Raw genomic sequence first — 15,438 nt, forward strand, 5'->3', positions numbered from 1 at the left:
ATGAAACATCCAAGAGTTGATGTGAAGCAAAACTGATCAGAAGTGGAAAGATGTTAACTGCTCATCATCTAAATTTGACTGTGGGAATGTGGACATCCAAAAACTATTAAATTCCACAGTAGAAACATTCCAAAGATGTTTCAATGGCACACTCTTAGCACCAAATGTATGCAAGAACAATGGATCATCATCCTGCTCAACACTTCACTTCATAACAAAAAGGATGTCGTTACAGATTATTACATAACTCCAAGACGTTTAACAATTCAGACTGTTTGAATTAAGAGAGAGAGAGAGAGAGAGAGAGAGAGAGAGAGAGAGAGAGAGAGAGAGAGAGAGAGAGAGAGGGGGGGGGGGGGGTGTTGCAGAATCTGGTGTCCCAAAGAATTGATCCATCCTGGACAACAAGACATTCATAAAGCTTATTTTGCATTGGGAAGGAAGCATCTGAAACTTGGTGATTTGTGTATACTCCTTGAAAGGTATCAAATAGAGGAAACTATTTTTCTAAGCAGTATATTACATTTACATGTGTGTTTCCCAACATGTGGACTGCTGCCTAAGTGAGTAAATTTAAGACTACGAACCTGAAGCTTTGAATTAAAAATTGTCGTCAACAACATTTGTTTTGTCATTTATCACTTCTTTCACCTCTTGTAATGGTTTGTTATGCGAAGGATACCAAGTTCCACCAATGTTAAGAATTCCTGTTAAATGGTACATTTTTCTATAACTAGCTGGGTAAATCACTTCAATGGTCACATCAAAGCAAGAGCATACCACCCTTAATAGGACAATACCTAGTCAAGTACTGTGGTGTTCAAATTTATCTTCTGGTTGAAGGCAGCTTTATCTTTAGCAGAAATTTATTAATTGGGAAGTATCTACATGCACAAGTCTTGGAATGGAAGAAGGTGAGCATAAATAAAAAAAGTCCTTTAACAAATATTGCACGCCAATTTTATTTGACTGTTCACTTCTGTTTACAACAGTCTACCTGAGACTCAATGAACAAATGGTGAGGTTCCAATGCCTACAGCACGGTTTACATAACATCACTTAATTTTTACTTTCATCTGTCTGATAGAAAAACTGCATTTACTGGAAATTTCTCTTTGTGGAAAGTAGCTACCTGCGATGTATTTTGCCGTAAGTAAAAGAGACACAATAAATGAGATATAAAATGAATACCACAAAATGAATTTTGTTAGACATGGTACTACTAAAAAAATTAAGATGTAATAACCCACAACACATTCATTTACAAACCACATTTGCTAATTTTGTGCAATACACAGCAGTCTTCATCAAACAATAATAAATACACATTTTTGACTATGTGGCAGTGTATGAATGGGTATGCCAGATGCTACCATCTTAATTTTTCTTTGGGTTAAAATAGTGTTCAGAAAATATAGTAATTCTGAATAAGTACAAAAATTTTAGATCCTTACACACCAAAGGTCATCATTTACCCCATAACTTTGTGACAACTATTCTAACACCCTTTGAAAACAAATTCACACTGTAGTAGTAACTCTGAACAAGGGCTACATTATAGATACACAACAAGTTTCTAGAATTGCCATGCATGTTAATGTGTGTAAATTTCATGTTTTATTCATTTTTAGCTGCAGGATGAATAAATGGTCTTCAATGTGACAAGTAAATTATAACTAACAAAAAATTAGTATGAAATAATTTTCTAGCAGGAACAATCTGGTCCATACGAGAGTAACACCCAAAGCATTGCACTTTATCTCTCACTGTACAATAACCTAATTAACAGTGTTTATATATAACTCCTTACAAGAAAATAAGAAGGAACAGAGACAGCATTTTAAAGATTGCCAAACAGAAAAAAATTCATGCACAACATAACAGGGTAGGAGAGGATAACAGGTTGGAAATTGTTTAAGACAAAAGCTTCACTAAGATTGCTGTGTATGTCACAAATTTGAAACACAAATTTCTTTACATGTATTGCTGCTTTCACATTTTCACATAACTTGCTGTGGAAAAAATGTTCAAAAACAAACTGCCACAAATCACAATCATCAATTAAACTCAGAAAACATTAAAGTTTTGGAAAATTATCATAGGACTTACATACAAGACAACTAAATATCAGAAACATGAAGAGACAACCACAAGAAAAATGCAAAGAAAATTGTCACAACAAACAAATTCTACAACAGAAAAAACTAAGAACAAACAGAAAACGCAAAATGGATGGAAACAAATTCAAATGCATGTAATGGCACAGGAAGCAAACAATTTTGGTCAGAGGAAAAGACACTTTTGAACCACAGAACACAAACTTACAGTAATGACAAAAGTAAGTTTCAAAAATAAATTACTGACCATACAGTTGCTGCTACCACTAATACCAAGACAATGTTCAAATGGTAACACACTGTTACCTTAAATTCGTTTAGCCCTAATTAAGTGAAAAACAGACCAACTGTGCTCCAGTGCTTCCTCACCAAATAATGAGAAAAACCAACAAATTACTTTATGAACACACACACACACACACACACACACACACACACACACACACAAATTTTTTTCAAACTGGAGAACAATATCCACTAACATACAATTCTGTTACACCTTTTAATACTTAAATTTATGTACACCAGGCCCTATGAAATGCATCCGTTAAAATATAATCACTCAGTACTACAACAGCATTACAAAATTTGCCACAGCTCAGAAAAATGCAAAAATATATGCATTTATTTATGTTGGAATGTCTGCAAAAACTTAAGGACTGCCCAAAGCAATGAAAGAATCTTATGATTACTCCCACTGATTACCTCTTTCCAATTCCAAAGCTTCTCTCAGTGGGCTATTACATGTCAATCATAAACACACACTGGTTCTTGAATTAAAAGTTCACACTCATTTATAATTCTTTTCCAGAACAACTATGTCAGAAGAGCACAAGTTTTCTTTGAAACACTAGAGCATCACAACCACATAACTTAAGAGAGGTATGTCTTCCTGAATGTGAAGACCATGCACAAATCTGCGTATACTGCCTGAAAATTGGCACCTTTTCTTGAATGTCCACATACTTAAAACTAAAAACTGTGATAATTGTGTCTTTTTCAGAAGCTTCCTCTGAGTGAGAAACATGGCCTTGGATTCTGTACTGTAACACACTTATGTTTTACAGCTCAAAACATCTCTTTACAATGTGAACTTCGAAGAGTGCGCGCGCGCACATACACGATTATCTATGATGACTACAGTCAGCCAATAATGTAAGTTTAATTTTGTCATGTAGAAGGCCTAAAGTAAATTTTACACACATTTACAGGGCTCATTCCATATTGCTCTGAGCAGTCTCAGTAACAGGTACAGTGTTCAGAGAACAAAGAATTCTTTATTACCAATGGTGTTTGAAATATTGATCTTATTTTGTCTCTTACGATATGGGAATTAAGATGAATATGGGTATAAAAAAACACAGCGGAAACAGAACTGTCTATTGTCTGTCATGGGATGAATTACAATCATTTAAAAAAAAGCTTCTGTCAATAATGGAACAAATGTAATACCCTAGATACTATTTAGTGTTCAAACTTAACAGCCTTTTACTCTTTATTATCACAGGTCCCATCCTCAGTTACTTCATGAACACAACATTGCCATTACTACAGTTTCTCCACTTCTTTGGAAGCCTTCTGTCGAGCACAAATCACAGAAGTTAAAAGAACTTCTTTGCCTGTGCTTCTTTGTTGTCCCTGAAAATAAATTTACAGAATCAAAGCAGGGAAATACATCAATTTAAACAATAAAGTCGTAACAGCTCTGATCATATGGACATCGTCATTTAACAGAAATAATTAGTTACCACAAGAAACAAGATGTAGGGCAATTTAACTGACACGAGAAAGGGGCAGATAACACATGGCAGTGTGGGAAATAAAAATATTCTAGCTGAGTACCTAGTGTTGCCCACGAATGTATTTATTCCAATCTTCTATTAGTCTGTCCTCTATGACCTCTTCCTCCTTCCTTTGTCCATCCCCTCCTCCCCCTGCTCCTCTCTGCCCATCTCCTCCTCTTTCCTTTCTCTGTATTTTCTCCTCTCCCCATTTCCTCCTCACCCTCTCTCTGTTTACCTCTCCCCTACACCCACGTCCTCCTCCACACTCCCTGTCTGTCCATCTCCTCCTCCCCTCTTCTTTCTCCATGTTATCACATTTACCCCAATAGGAGGTTTTACAAAGGTTTAGAATGGGTGTTTTACCTGAGGCTTCACCTGTGTATGCACATGACAAGTACATTTCACATATATCTATCAAATTTCACCTGTACTTGTAGGAAAGTTCGCCCTTCAGTTTTCATTTTCATGCTGTTCAATATTTATGACTTATCTCCTGAACTGTGTGCTGTAGAGTGATTCAACTTTTCTAGTACATTCAATGGTATTTGTGAATACTGTCTGCAATGTGTATCATGAATACATTTAGTAGTAAAGAAGTAATAACAAATTAAAACGTTGTGCTTTACACGGCAGTTTTACTGCATGAACAGTGGAAATGCAGTATGTAATAACCTTTCTTCCTTCCATCATTTTGTTGGGGCTGACAGTGAGAAAAAGTTTCACAAAGGTTTGAAATTATGTGTAAAATTTGTTGCAAGTCACTAAGTGCTCTGATTCTCAAATACTGGGTGACTAAATTATGGATATTTGCACGTTGTGGGCTACACTGCTCTATCACCTCCTCCCTTTTGATACATAGGTGTTTCTTAACCCTACAGCGATCCTTTCCAAAAAGTAAATGATAGGTGAACTAAGTTCGGCTGAAATCGGTAAAGTGGTTTAGGAGGAGATGTAGAACATACATACATATTTACATGTACATCAATTTTTGTAAGATGTATGGATTCTTCTGAGAAATTGTTTACCAAGACACTTTATGCATGTTTGCTAAATATTACTGATGAACACCACAACCACATGGAAACAGGAAAAACGTTTATTCGCACGACAGTATCAGTTCATCTGTCACCAAAATAAAGTTAACTGTTGCACGAAATGATTCTTTCTTAGGAAAGTAAAGAAAGCAGGAAACATTAAGATAAAAGTTGTAATGAAATGCCAACAGCAGATGAGAACTGCAGAAGCCGCAAATTACAGGTAGCAGAATGGACAATCAACAAATGGCTACCACATTCAATAAATAAAAGACAGGAATTATTGAACATATACAATGACACTGCCTTTAAGTCATAATTAAGATGGAACGTGGGAAGTTTTACTTCACAAGACAGTAATAATCAAACAGCACTTGCAATTACAGCACCACAAGCGAACCCAGCAATGCTTTGCAACTGTTAAAAATATATGGGAACTGAATATATGTCCTAAACTACACTTCCCTCCCAATGTCTATTCACCACCTCCTCCCCCCATCTCTGTCCACACAACCCCCACCCCCCAATCTGTACGCGAGAGTTCCACACTCCTCAACATCCCTAGGTCCACTGTTTCCGGTGTGATCGTGAAGTGGAAGAGTGAAGGGACACGTACAGTACAAAAGCCTACAGGCCGACCTCGTCTGTTGACTGACAGTCTGCAGACAGTTGAAGAGGGTCGTAATGTGTAATAGCCAGGCATCTATCCAGACCATCACACAGGAACTCCAAACTGCATCAGGATCCATTGCCAGTACTATGACAGTTAGGCGAGAGGTGAAAAAACTTTGATTTCATGGTCGAGCGACTGCTCATAAGCCACACATCACGCCAGTAAATGCCAAATGACGCCTCACTTGGTGTCAGGAGTGTAAACATTGGATGATTGAACAGTGGGAAAATGTTCTGTGGAGTGACGAATCATGGTACGCAATGTGGCGATCCGTTGGCAGGGTGTGGGTATGGCAAATGCGTAGTGAAAGTCATCTGCCAGCATGTGTAGTGCCAACAGTAAAATTCGGAGGCGGTGATGTTATGGTGTGGTTATGTTTTTCATGGAGTGGGCTTGCATCCCTTGTTCTTTTGCATGGCACTGTCACAGCACAGGCCTACATTGATGTTTTAAGCACCTTCTTGCTTCCCACTGTTTAAGAGCGATTCGGGGATGGTGACTGCATCTCTCAACACGATCGATCACCAGTTCATAAAGCACGGGCTTCGTCGGAGTGGTTACACAACAATAACATCCCTGTAATGGACTGGCCTGCAGAATCTTAACCTGAATCCTACAGAACACCTCTGGGGTGTTTTCGAACACAGACTTCGTGCCAGGCCTCACGGACCGACATCAATACCTCTCCTCAGTGCAGCACTCCATGAAGAAAGGGCTGACATTCCCCAAGAAACCTTCCAGCACCTGACTGAACGTATGCCAGTGAGAGAGGAAGCTGTCATCAATGCTAAGGGTGGGCCAACACCATACTGAATTCCAGCATTACCAATGGAGGGCGCCACAAACTTTGTCATTTTCAGCCAGGTGTCCAGATACTTTTTATCACATAGTGTAGTTGGAGACATTTGAAAGCGGAAACGCTGAGATGCATTTGATGGGCTTGTGCCACAATTTAGCGAACCATACTCATTTTCATTAATCACAGTTTTCTAACTGGTAGGATGATACTGTGAAGCCGTACACTAACTCTGAAGTTTGTCAAGGTTAATTTGATTGACTACTACAGCCCACATATGGAGACTTATCAAGCGTATTCTGGAACTAACACTAATAAATATCCAAAAGAATATATCTTCTGGTAAACCTTCCGGGATGTAAGGTCGTGGTCCATGAAACTCTTCAGCTCCTAACGTTTCGTCCAGAGCTGCGCTGGACATCTTCAGAGGGGTGTTTCTCCTCCGGTGAGTCTTGCCGACTGACGGGTCGGACGTCTGAGAGCGACTTATGTATCGTAGAAAGTGGGCGTGACCAGAGTTACACGTGATATGCAGAGATAACCTTTGTCAGAGATAAAACTTAACTATCGATCGTAATCTCATCACGGATAAAACTGTCTAGCAATTCTGTAGTGCTACTGTCCAAATATCACTAAGTTTCATGGTCTCTTCTTTCCGATTAAAATTATCCCTATGTTTATATATTTCAATTGCTTCTCTACAAAGCCGTGGGTAATAGTTCGTCGTTGTAGATAAAATTTTTGTTTCGGAAAACTTCACTTGATGATTTCCTGGCTGAAAAGCGTGTTCTGCTACTGCCGATTTTATCTATGACGACGAACTATTTCCCACGGCTTTGTAGAGAAGCAATTGAAATATATAAACGTAGGGATAATTTTAATCGGAAAGAAGAGACCATGAAACTTAGTGATATTTGGACAGTAGCACTACAGAATTGCTAGACAGTTTTATCCATGACGAGATTACGATCGATAGTTAAGTTTTATCTCTGACAAAGGTTATCTCTGCATATCACGTGTAACTCTGGTCACGCCCACTTTCTACGATACATAAGTCGCTCTCAGACGTCCAACCCGTCAGTCGGCAAGACTCACCGGAGGAGAAACACCCCTCTGAAGATGTCCAGCGCAGCTCTGGACGAAACGTTAGGAGCTGAAGAGTTTCATGGACCACGACCTTACATCCCGGAAGGTTTACCAGAAGATATGTCATCCGGTCGTGAAAGCCTTCATACTATGATCCAAAAGAATAGCTGATAATTGTCGTAAAAATCAATATAAGGTACTTAAAAATGGTTTCGATTTGGTGAAATAAACAATGTTCTGCAATGATAAAAAGGAAACACAGGAGTATGTCTATAAATTGCTATGTGCTAAAGAGAGAAGCCTGTAGATGACGCAGAATGGACTCTCAAGACCCTACTAACGCTCTCCTGAAACAGGTCCCACTACAGAAGAAACAGGGCCTCGTTTACACAAACACAGTACTTGTGATTTCTGAACCATGAGGGACTTCAAAATGATCAACTGAGAAATATAAGGAAGGGAAAGCTATACTTAAACAATGGATTGTTCACATGCGAAAGGGTCATGGTAGAATGTGTGTATTAAATACTTGTGCAGAATTTAGAATGGAGGTGATGATCGTGTTACTCACTCATGGAGTTAATGTTATGGACTCTGGTGTCACAGTATACTTTCTGACAACTGGCAAGTGTAAAAAGTTAACTGTATTCATTGCAGAAGCATTTGAATAGAGTAGTGTAGCGAAGGCAACTAGTGACGGATATTGTAAGAACAATTACAGGCCATTAATGAAAAAAACCTCACATATTGTATGAAGGTTGTGAAAGTGGGAGTTTAAGGCAAAGAGCTGTTCAGCAAAGCAGTTCCTTTTCCTTGTTACTGTTCATTACACTGATGGACACAGTCGAGAAAGACATCAAGGAAGTAGAAATTTTAGATCTCAATGCTTTTGCTTTTGCGGATGACATCACCATTTGGGGAGAGACAGAAATGGAGGTTCAGAGAGACTGGATTATGTTGTAGCGCCATACAGCGAGACCTTCAGAGATGGTGGTCCAGGTTGCTGTACACACCGGTACCTCTAATACCTAGTAACACATCCTCTTGCATTGATGCATGCCTGTATTCGTAATGGCATACTATCCTCAAGTTCATCAAGGTACTGCTGGTCCAGATTGTCCCACTCCTCAACAGCCATTCGGTGTATATCCCTCAGAGTGGTCGGGTCACGTCGTTCATGAACAGCCATTTTCAATCTCTCCCAGGCATGTTCGATAGGGTTCATGTCTGAAAACATGCTGGCCACTAGTCGAGCGATGTCATTATCCTGAAGGAAGTCATTCACAAGAAGTGCACGATGGGGCCTTGAATTGTCGTCCATGAAGACGAATGCCTCACCAATATGCTGCCAATATGGTTGCACTATCGGTCGGAGGATGGCATTCACGTATCTACAGCCTTTACGACGCCTTCTATGACCGCCAGTAGCATACGTGGGCCCCACATAATGCCATCCCGAAACAGCAGGGAACCCCCACCTTGCTACACTCGCTGGACAGTGCGTCTAAGATGTTCAGCCTGACCGGGTTGCCTCCAAACAAGTCTCTGACGATTGTCTGGTTGAAGGCATATGCAACACTCATCAGTGAAGAGAACGTGATGTCGACCCTGAACGGTCCATTTGGCATGTTGTTGCACCCATCTGTACCACGCTGCGTGGTGTGGTTGCAAAGATGGACCTCGCCATAGAAGTTTGGAGTGAAGTTGTGCATCATGCAGCCTATTGCGCACAGTTTGTGTCACAACACGACCTCCTGTGGCTGCACGCAAAGCATTATTCAACATGGTGAGGTGGTTGTCAGGGTTCCTCCGAGCCATAATCCACAGGTAGCAGTCATTCACTGCAGTAGTAGCCCTTCGGCAGCCTGAGCGAGACATGTCATCGACAGTTGCTGTCTCTCTGTATCTCCTCCATGTTCAAACAACATCGCTTTGGTTCACTCTGAGACACCAGGACACTTCCCTTGTTGAGAACCCTTCCTGGCACAAAGTAACAACACAGACATGATCAAACCATGGTACTGACCGTCTAGGTATGGTTGAACATACACGAGCCGTGTACCTCCTTCCTAGTGGAATGACGAACTGGTCGGTTGTCTGACCTGCTCCGTCTAACAGGTGCTGCTCATGCATAATTGTTTATATCTTTGTGTGGGTTTAGTGACATTTCTGAACAGTCAAAGGGACTGTGTCTGTGGTATAATATCCATAGTCAACGTCTATCTTCAGGAGTTCTGGGAACTGGGGTGATGCAAAACTTTTTTTATGTAAGGAGATATCTATAGGTAACCTTAATCATGGAGGAAAGAATAAGTGCTGCAAGATTGAAGTGGTTAGGTCATGTGAAGCACATGCACCTGCCTAACTCCATGGCAGTATTTGGTGATGGAAGTACCAGGAGGAAGACTGACTGGGTGGCCCAGGAAGGGATGGGCAGATGAGGTTAATGAAGATTTCAGTAGGAGAGGAGTAACATGGAATGCAGCTGAGAGAAAAATCAATGACGACGACGACGACTACACCACGGAGTTGTTAGCCATGTTGTAGAAGAACTGTAAAACTAACTATAGAGAAAAATATGTTTCATGGCTTGTCACGTCACCCACTTCCACTTTCTGTTTCTCTTTATTCCTCCCTCTGGCACTGTCTTCTTCACTATTTTCCGTGCGCTGTTCTGTCACTGTCCAATAAGCTCCACTGCCAGTGTGTCCCTCTCTTAATCTCTACCACTGTGTTCCTCTCTTTCTCTCACATTGCCACTGTCTTCTTCATTCTTTCTATAACACAACCACTGTCTACCATCTTCCAGTACTTGCTGCTTTTTCATCTCTTTTCCACTGCCACAGTGTCTTCTCTCTCTGCATAAAAAAGTGTCAATATGTTGGCATGCCAAAATTATTGGGAGAATTTTTGAAAGTGCTGAGGAAGGTAGAATGTGGTAGCTGGTACCCCACTGTTCACTCAGAGTATTTTAAATAAACAGGAACACATTCGCATTTCTTCGGCATGTAACTCATACACAAAGAAATGTATTTGTCAGTAAAATTTATATAGTTTACTGAAGTGAAACTGAAATAATACAAAATTAATTTCGCAGCTCAAACCAGATTTTATGTTCAAAGCAATATTGCATGTGCTTCAGTACTACAACATGGGAGGCCCAGGACTCCTCTTATGATAACAGTTACACTTAACAGCACATTTCTCTGTGCTATGTCACTTTATAAACTACATTTCTGCCTCACACTGGGTTTTATGTGCGTATTTTACAAATACAAGTGGGGTAATTTTGAACCTCTGTATCCCGAAAAGGGATAAAGAAATCTTACAAGATAGTTCGAGATTGGGGTCTTTGGAACACACAATAAAACTTACAGCCATTTGCTATGCATAGCCATCTCAGAATCCAGGCTGGGTTTTGACCTGCTGGTGATGGTGAAAATATAGTAAAAAAGTAATGTGTGGGGTTTTCCAAGGAACTTTCAATGAACTAATGGTGCCTCTGTAAGTCCCACCAAGTCCACCATAGACCATACCAAATGCAAAAAGAACCATCCGCTTTGCTCCACTTGCCTAAGGAGGAGGAAGTGTGTAATATTCATACTTTGACCAAATATGTAGGATACTGAAACTACAATGATCATTCTGTTGGTTATATGAATGATCCCTCGTCGAAGGGCTACCCAGAACACTTGACCCCTTCCTTTGTATCACAACGAACCTGTGGTATAACCACCAGGCAATCCTGTTTTTACACATGGTGTTTTGGAACATTAAGTATGTAAGCTGTCGCAAGTATGCCAATTTTTACACCAGGATACCATCACATTCATTTCAGTTACCAGCATTTCGATACTGCTGTGTGTGTGATATTGTCAGTAAACATAAAGCTGTATGTCTGACTCTTTGAACTCTCCATAAGAGACATTTAGCCACCACTTTGACAAGGTATTTGAATGGTTTATGGCAGGGATATTACGCAGCATAATTCCACTGCCTCCTGAAACAACATGTATACTTGAAGAAAGAAGACACTTTTTTCAATTGTTTGTGTACTTAAAACACAACAATACAGGTGTCAATAATTACTGCCAGTTTCCCTTTACAAATCACATTCAAAATTACAGTAAGACTTTTTAGTGTGTTTCCTTCGAAAGGAACCATTTTGGCATCACCTTACAAAATTTAGGGAAACCTTGGAAAACCTAAAGCTGGATGGCCAAATGGGAATTTGAACCCTCATCCTCCTCCTCCTCAACAGGAGTTTAGTGTGTTGCCACTGCCCATCACAATAAGTGTAGGCCTACAGAATGTACCCCACTGCATATTAAGTTTTTCTTAAACTATTCACTGAACAGTATGCACCTGCCAAAAGAATGTTCTTCACTTCGTTCACTTCTCACTGGCCCCACCCTTCTCACTTAGCATGTCCATTGGGAAGAGCCACAGTATCAAAACTCCTGAAAACAATGTTCCAAAGGGTATTTTTCACATGGGGAAACTTAAGCAGTACTTCTGAACCTTAAATTGAATGTATCATACCTGTGTATAAGACAGGTAGGTGAGCAAGAGCCCTGACACTCAGTCATTTGCCTACTTGGAAGTGAGCGCCTGCTGTAAAACGGGGTTGGCAGATGTCATTACGTAGCTGTGGGGATGTGCAAACAATACGCTGAACATAACTGTGGTCATTCTTACACAGGAGAGCCTTAGACACAAGTGTATACACATATGTTGCAGCTCTTTTAAAACTGATACAAAGTACAATGATGGCCAGGTTAAGAATTTTAAAGCAAAGGTCATATGCACCAACATCATTCTACAATATGTCAGTGCACAATGCCTGTGTGTTTATGGTACGTGTAGTGTCTTGGTATGCTTAGTGTAGGCCTATTTCAAAGTTCTGAAAACAACAACAAAAATTCAGTTTGTAAAATATCTTTCATGCAAAAGATTATGGACACTTGGAAGGCAAAGAGTGAGAATTGGGGGTGCAAAAATAAAAGGAACTGTTAAAGTGATTTGACTGAAAAAGTATTCATCATATGGGAGCAGAGAAATAAATGCCTGAATAATTTTCCCCAGAACATTTTCAATATGAAAGTAAGTTTTTTGATTTCAGGAGGAAAACTCAGCAAATGCATCCACAATTTCTTACAAGTTACTATATTGTTTTTCAGACTGCCAAAGCATTATGCTGTTTCATTGAAGGAGAGTTTATGAAGCCATGTTTAATACCTGCAGCTGAGTATATAGCTCCTGAGAGAATAAGTGTTTCAAGCAGTCTGCCTCATTCTACAGTTCAGCACACAATAAAAAAGCTAACAACATTTTAGATGAGCTAATGGTTCTTGCAAAACATGTTACTGCATTTTTTTTGGCACTTGTGAGTGTACAGATGTTTCCGACATTGCTCAGATGGTGATTTACATTAGATAGTAGGTCTGATGTTCATAGGAGGACTTGGTTCCATTGAACGACACTGCAACAGGAACACAGATTCTGTGTATGTGCACGAAAGTGTTGACAGTATGGTTCTGCAATGAGGTGTGTCACTTCTTTGGCTACAGGTAGTGCAGTGGCTATGGCTGGTCAAAATCTCAGTTTTATGGCACTTTTATGAGAAATGCGAAAATCATTGCCTGCTCCACATGAGATTTTTTCAACACACTGTATTCTCACTGCATTCTCCACCACAAGAACTTATGTTCTAAGGAACTTGAATGTGAAGGAAGTGCTGAATGAGGTGACTCTTACAACTAATTTCATCTGCCATCGTGCTCTCAGACATCACTAGTTCAAAGCCTTTTTGGAAAACTTGGAAAGCAGTTATGAGGAATCATATGTGACAGCAAAATATGGTGGTTGAGTCAAGGTAAAGTCCTTGAGAAATTTTTGAACTTCACAATGAAATACATATATTGTTGGAAACCAGTCTTAAGCCTGTTGCAGAACTGAAAAATTAATGGCAGATAGCAGATTTAGCATTCCTCTGTGATATTACGCACCATATAAATACAGTACTGTGCGGTAAAAACATGTTAATTCCAGAGATGTGTGACTGCATCGAGGGCTTTAAGATAAAACACACTGTGGTAGAGACAGCTGGGAAATGGGAACACAGCTCATTTCTCCAAGTTGTTATCTTTAAGTATGGGAGCACAGCCGAATTTTGAACACTATCAAAATATACTCATTGATCTCCTCCACATATCTGAGATTTGTTACCAGGATTTTGAAAAGTCTGGTACTTAGCTGCCATACGTTATTTGTTTCATAGATAGATGTAAATTTCATTTCACTGGCGTTTTCATTAATGTAATAGTCTTAGAAAATACTGTTTGTCACAAAATGCGTAAATGAGCCACTGTGAAGAGATACCTTTATGTATGTAACACATCATAATCTACTATGGAGAAACTATTATGTTCTGATTCCTCACACCTACCCCCACCCCCTTTCCCCACAATTTGTCACCATGAGCCAGCTGGTAGCTCACTGCTGTAGCACGAGCGTGAGCCAGCCGAAATAAGAAGGCCTTGTTATACAAACATAGACACATATTGTGACAGCGAACTCTGTGTTTAAAATACTTCTTATATTCCAGTGCAACATAAGTGCATGAAGGAGGTAAAGTCCATAGTCCCACCCTCCATGCATATACTGTGCTTACCAAATTATGAAGTTTTTTCCCAAAGTCTAAAAATAAGGGGTCATCTTGTATTCACTGATTAAATTAATATAGGGGTTGTCTTACATCTACAAAAGAAGCTTTGGCTATTGAGGTTCCGTATAAATTTACCTTTTAGAATTCTGAAGGGTAGGGATTAGCAGACAGTAACTTTCGTTAGAATAGGCAGGAGATTTCCCAATGCACTAAAGCGCTCAATACAGTATCAATCTTGCTTGAACAATCATGTGGTATTTGACTTGCGGCACTAACGCAATGGATACGCGAGAAACTATGAACTAGCTGCTACAACATCCTAATGCTCTGCTAAAAAAGACTGACAATTTTGTGAAACACAAGAGGGAGCAGCATCATATTTGATCAACTTACAGACATCTGTTGTCTTTGAACAGGTTTGCAATAAAAGTTCTCATACATGTATGGATACTGCATACATAGAGTTTATGCTGCTTTTTAAGTAAAGGTAACATTCAAAGGTTAAAATCTTGTCCTTCAAAAACCATTAATTGATTTTGAACCCAAGACATCATTTTATTTGGTTATGAGAAACTAAAGATTTGTGAAGTGGGTTGCAGCTGAGAAATTTTGTCACTGTTCACATATTAGAATACCGGAGAAAGACTTTACCATCTCTTAATCAGCTTTAAAATCTGATGGTGACATTCAGATGAAACGAGAAAGAAAATAGATCCAGAATTAAATGTCTAACGAATGAAACAAATCACATTAAACTGACTGCAATTTTTGTTGCAAAAATAAATTACAGCAGAAGGACGGCTGTGGAGATAGTACCAGCAGACGTCACTAGATCATGGGACAAGCTAAAGTTCGAGAATTGGACCGATTGGTCAGTGTGATCATTTATTTCTGTATTAGTCGCTGTTGTTACATATGACCTCCACTTTAGAAGATATTGCAGTCCATGTTTCACAGTTGCTCCAGCACAGCATTAAAGAAGGCTTAGTGGGGACCTATGACAACAGCTTGGCTGAGAACTATATTGTGCGTGGGGTGGGGAGTGGTGAGCGGGCAGCAAATTAAGTCTTGCTGCCAACCATGAGACTATATACTGCATACTCTGGCCTTTTACAAACAACTATGATGTTTTAACTGCAGTTTTTCTCAATCCATTTGTACTCTGAATCAAACTTACTATAAAATTGGGCAAATACTCAACATTACATGTTTCTGCTGGAGATGCTGAAAGTCTACACTGGGGCCAGTAGCATACTTACATGTTTCATGCAGCAATGTTGC

General features: G+C 39.6%; 1 protein-coding gene across 1 annotated transcript in view; it reads right to left on the bottom strand.

Moving 5' to 3' along the window:
* Positions 1 to 937: 937 nt before the first annotated feature.
* The window catches only part of LOC126469759 (protein ERGIC-53), a 91,782-nt gene continuing 77,281 nt past the window's right edge, over positions 938 to 15,438 (bottom strand). The window contains exon 11 of the mRNA XM_050096985.1: positions 938 to 3,755. Coding sequence (XP_049952942.1) covers positions 3,719 to 3,755 — 37 coding nt within the window. The 3' untranslated portion in view covers positions 938 to 3,718. The remainder of the gene's footprint in view (positions 3,756 to 15,438) is intronic.

Source organism: Schistocerca serialis, chromosome 3 (genome assembly GCF_023864345.2).
Source record: "Schistocerca serialis cubense isolate TAMUIC-IGC-003099 chromosome 3, iqSchSeri2.2, whole genome shotgun sequence".
Classification (NCBI taxonomy): Eukaryota; Metazoa; Arthropoda; class Insecta; order Orthoptera; family Acrididae; genus Schistocerca; species Schistocerca serialis.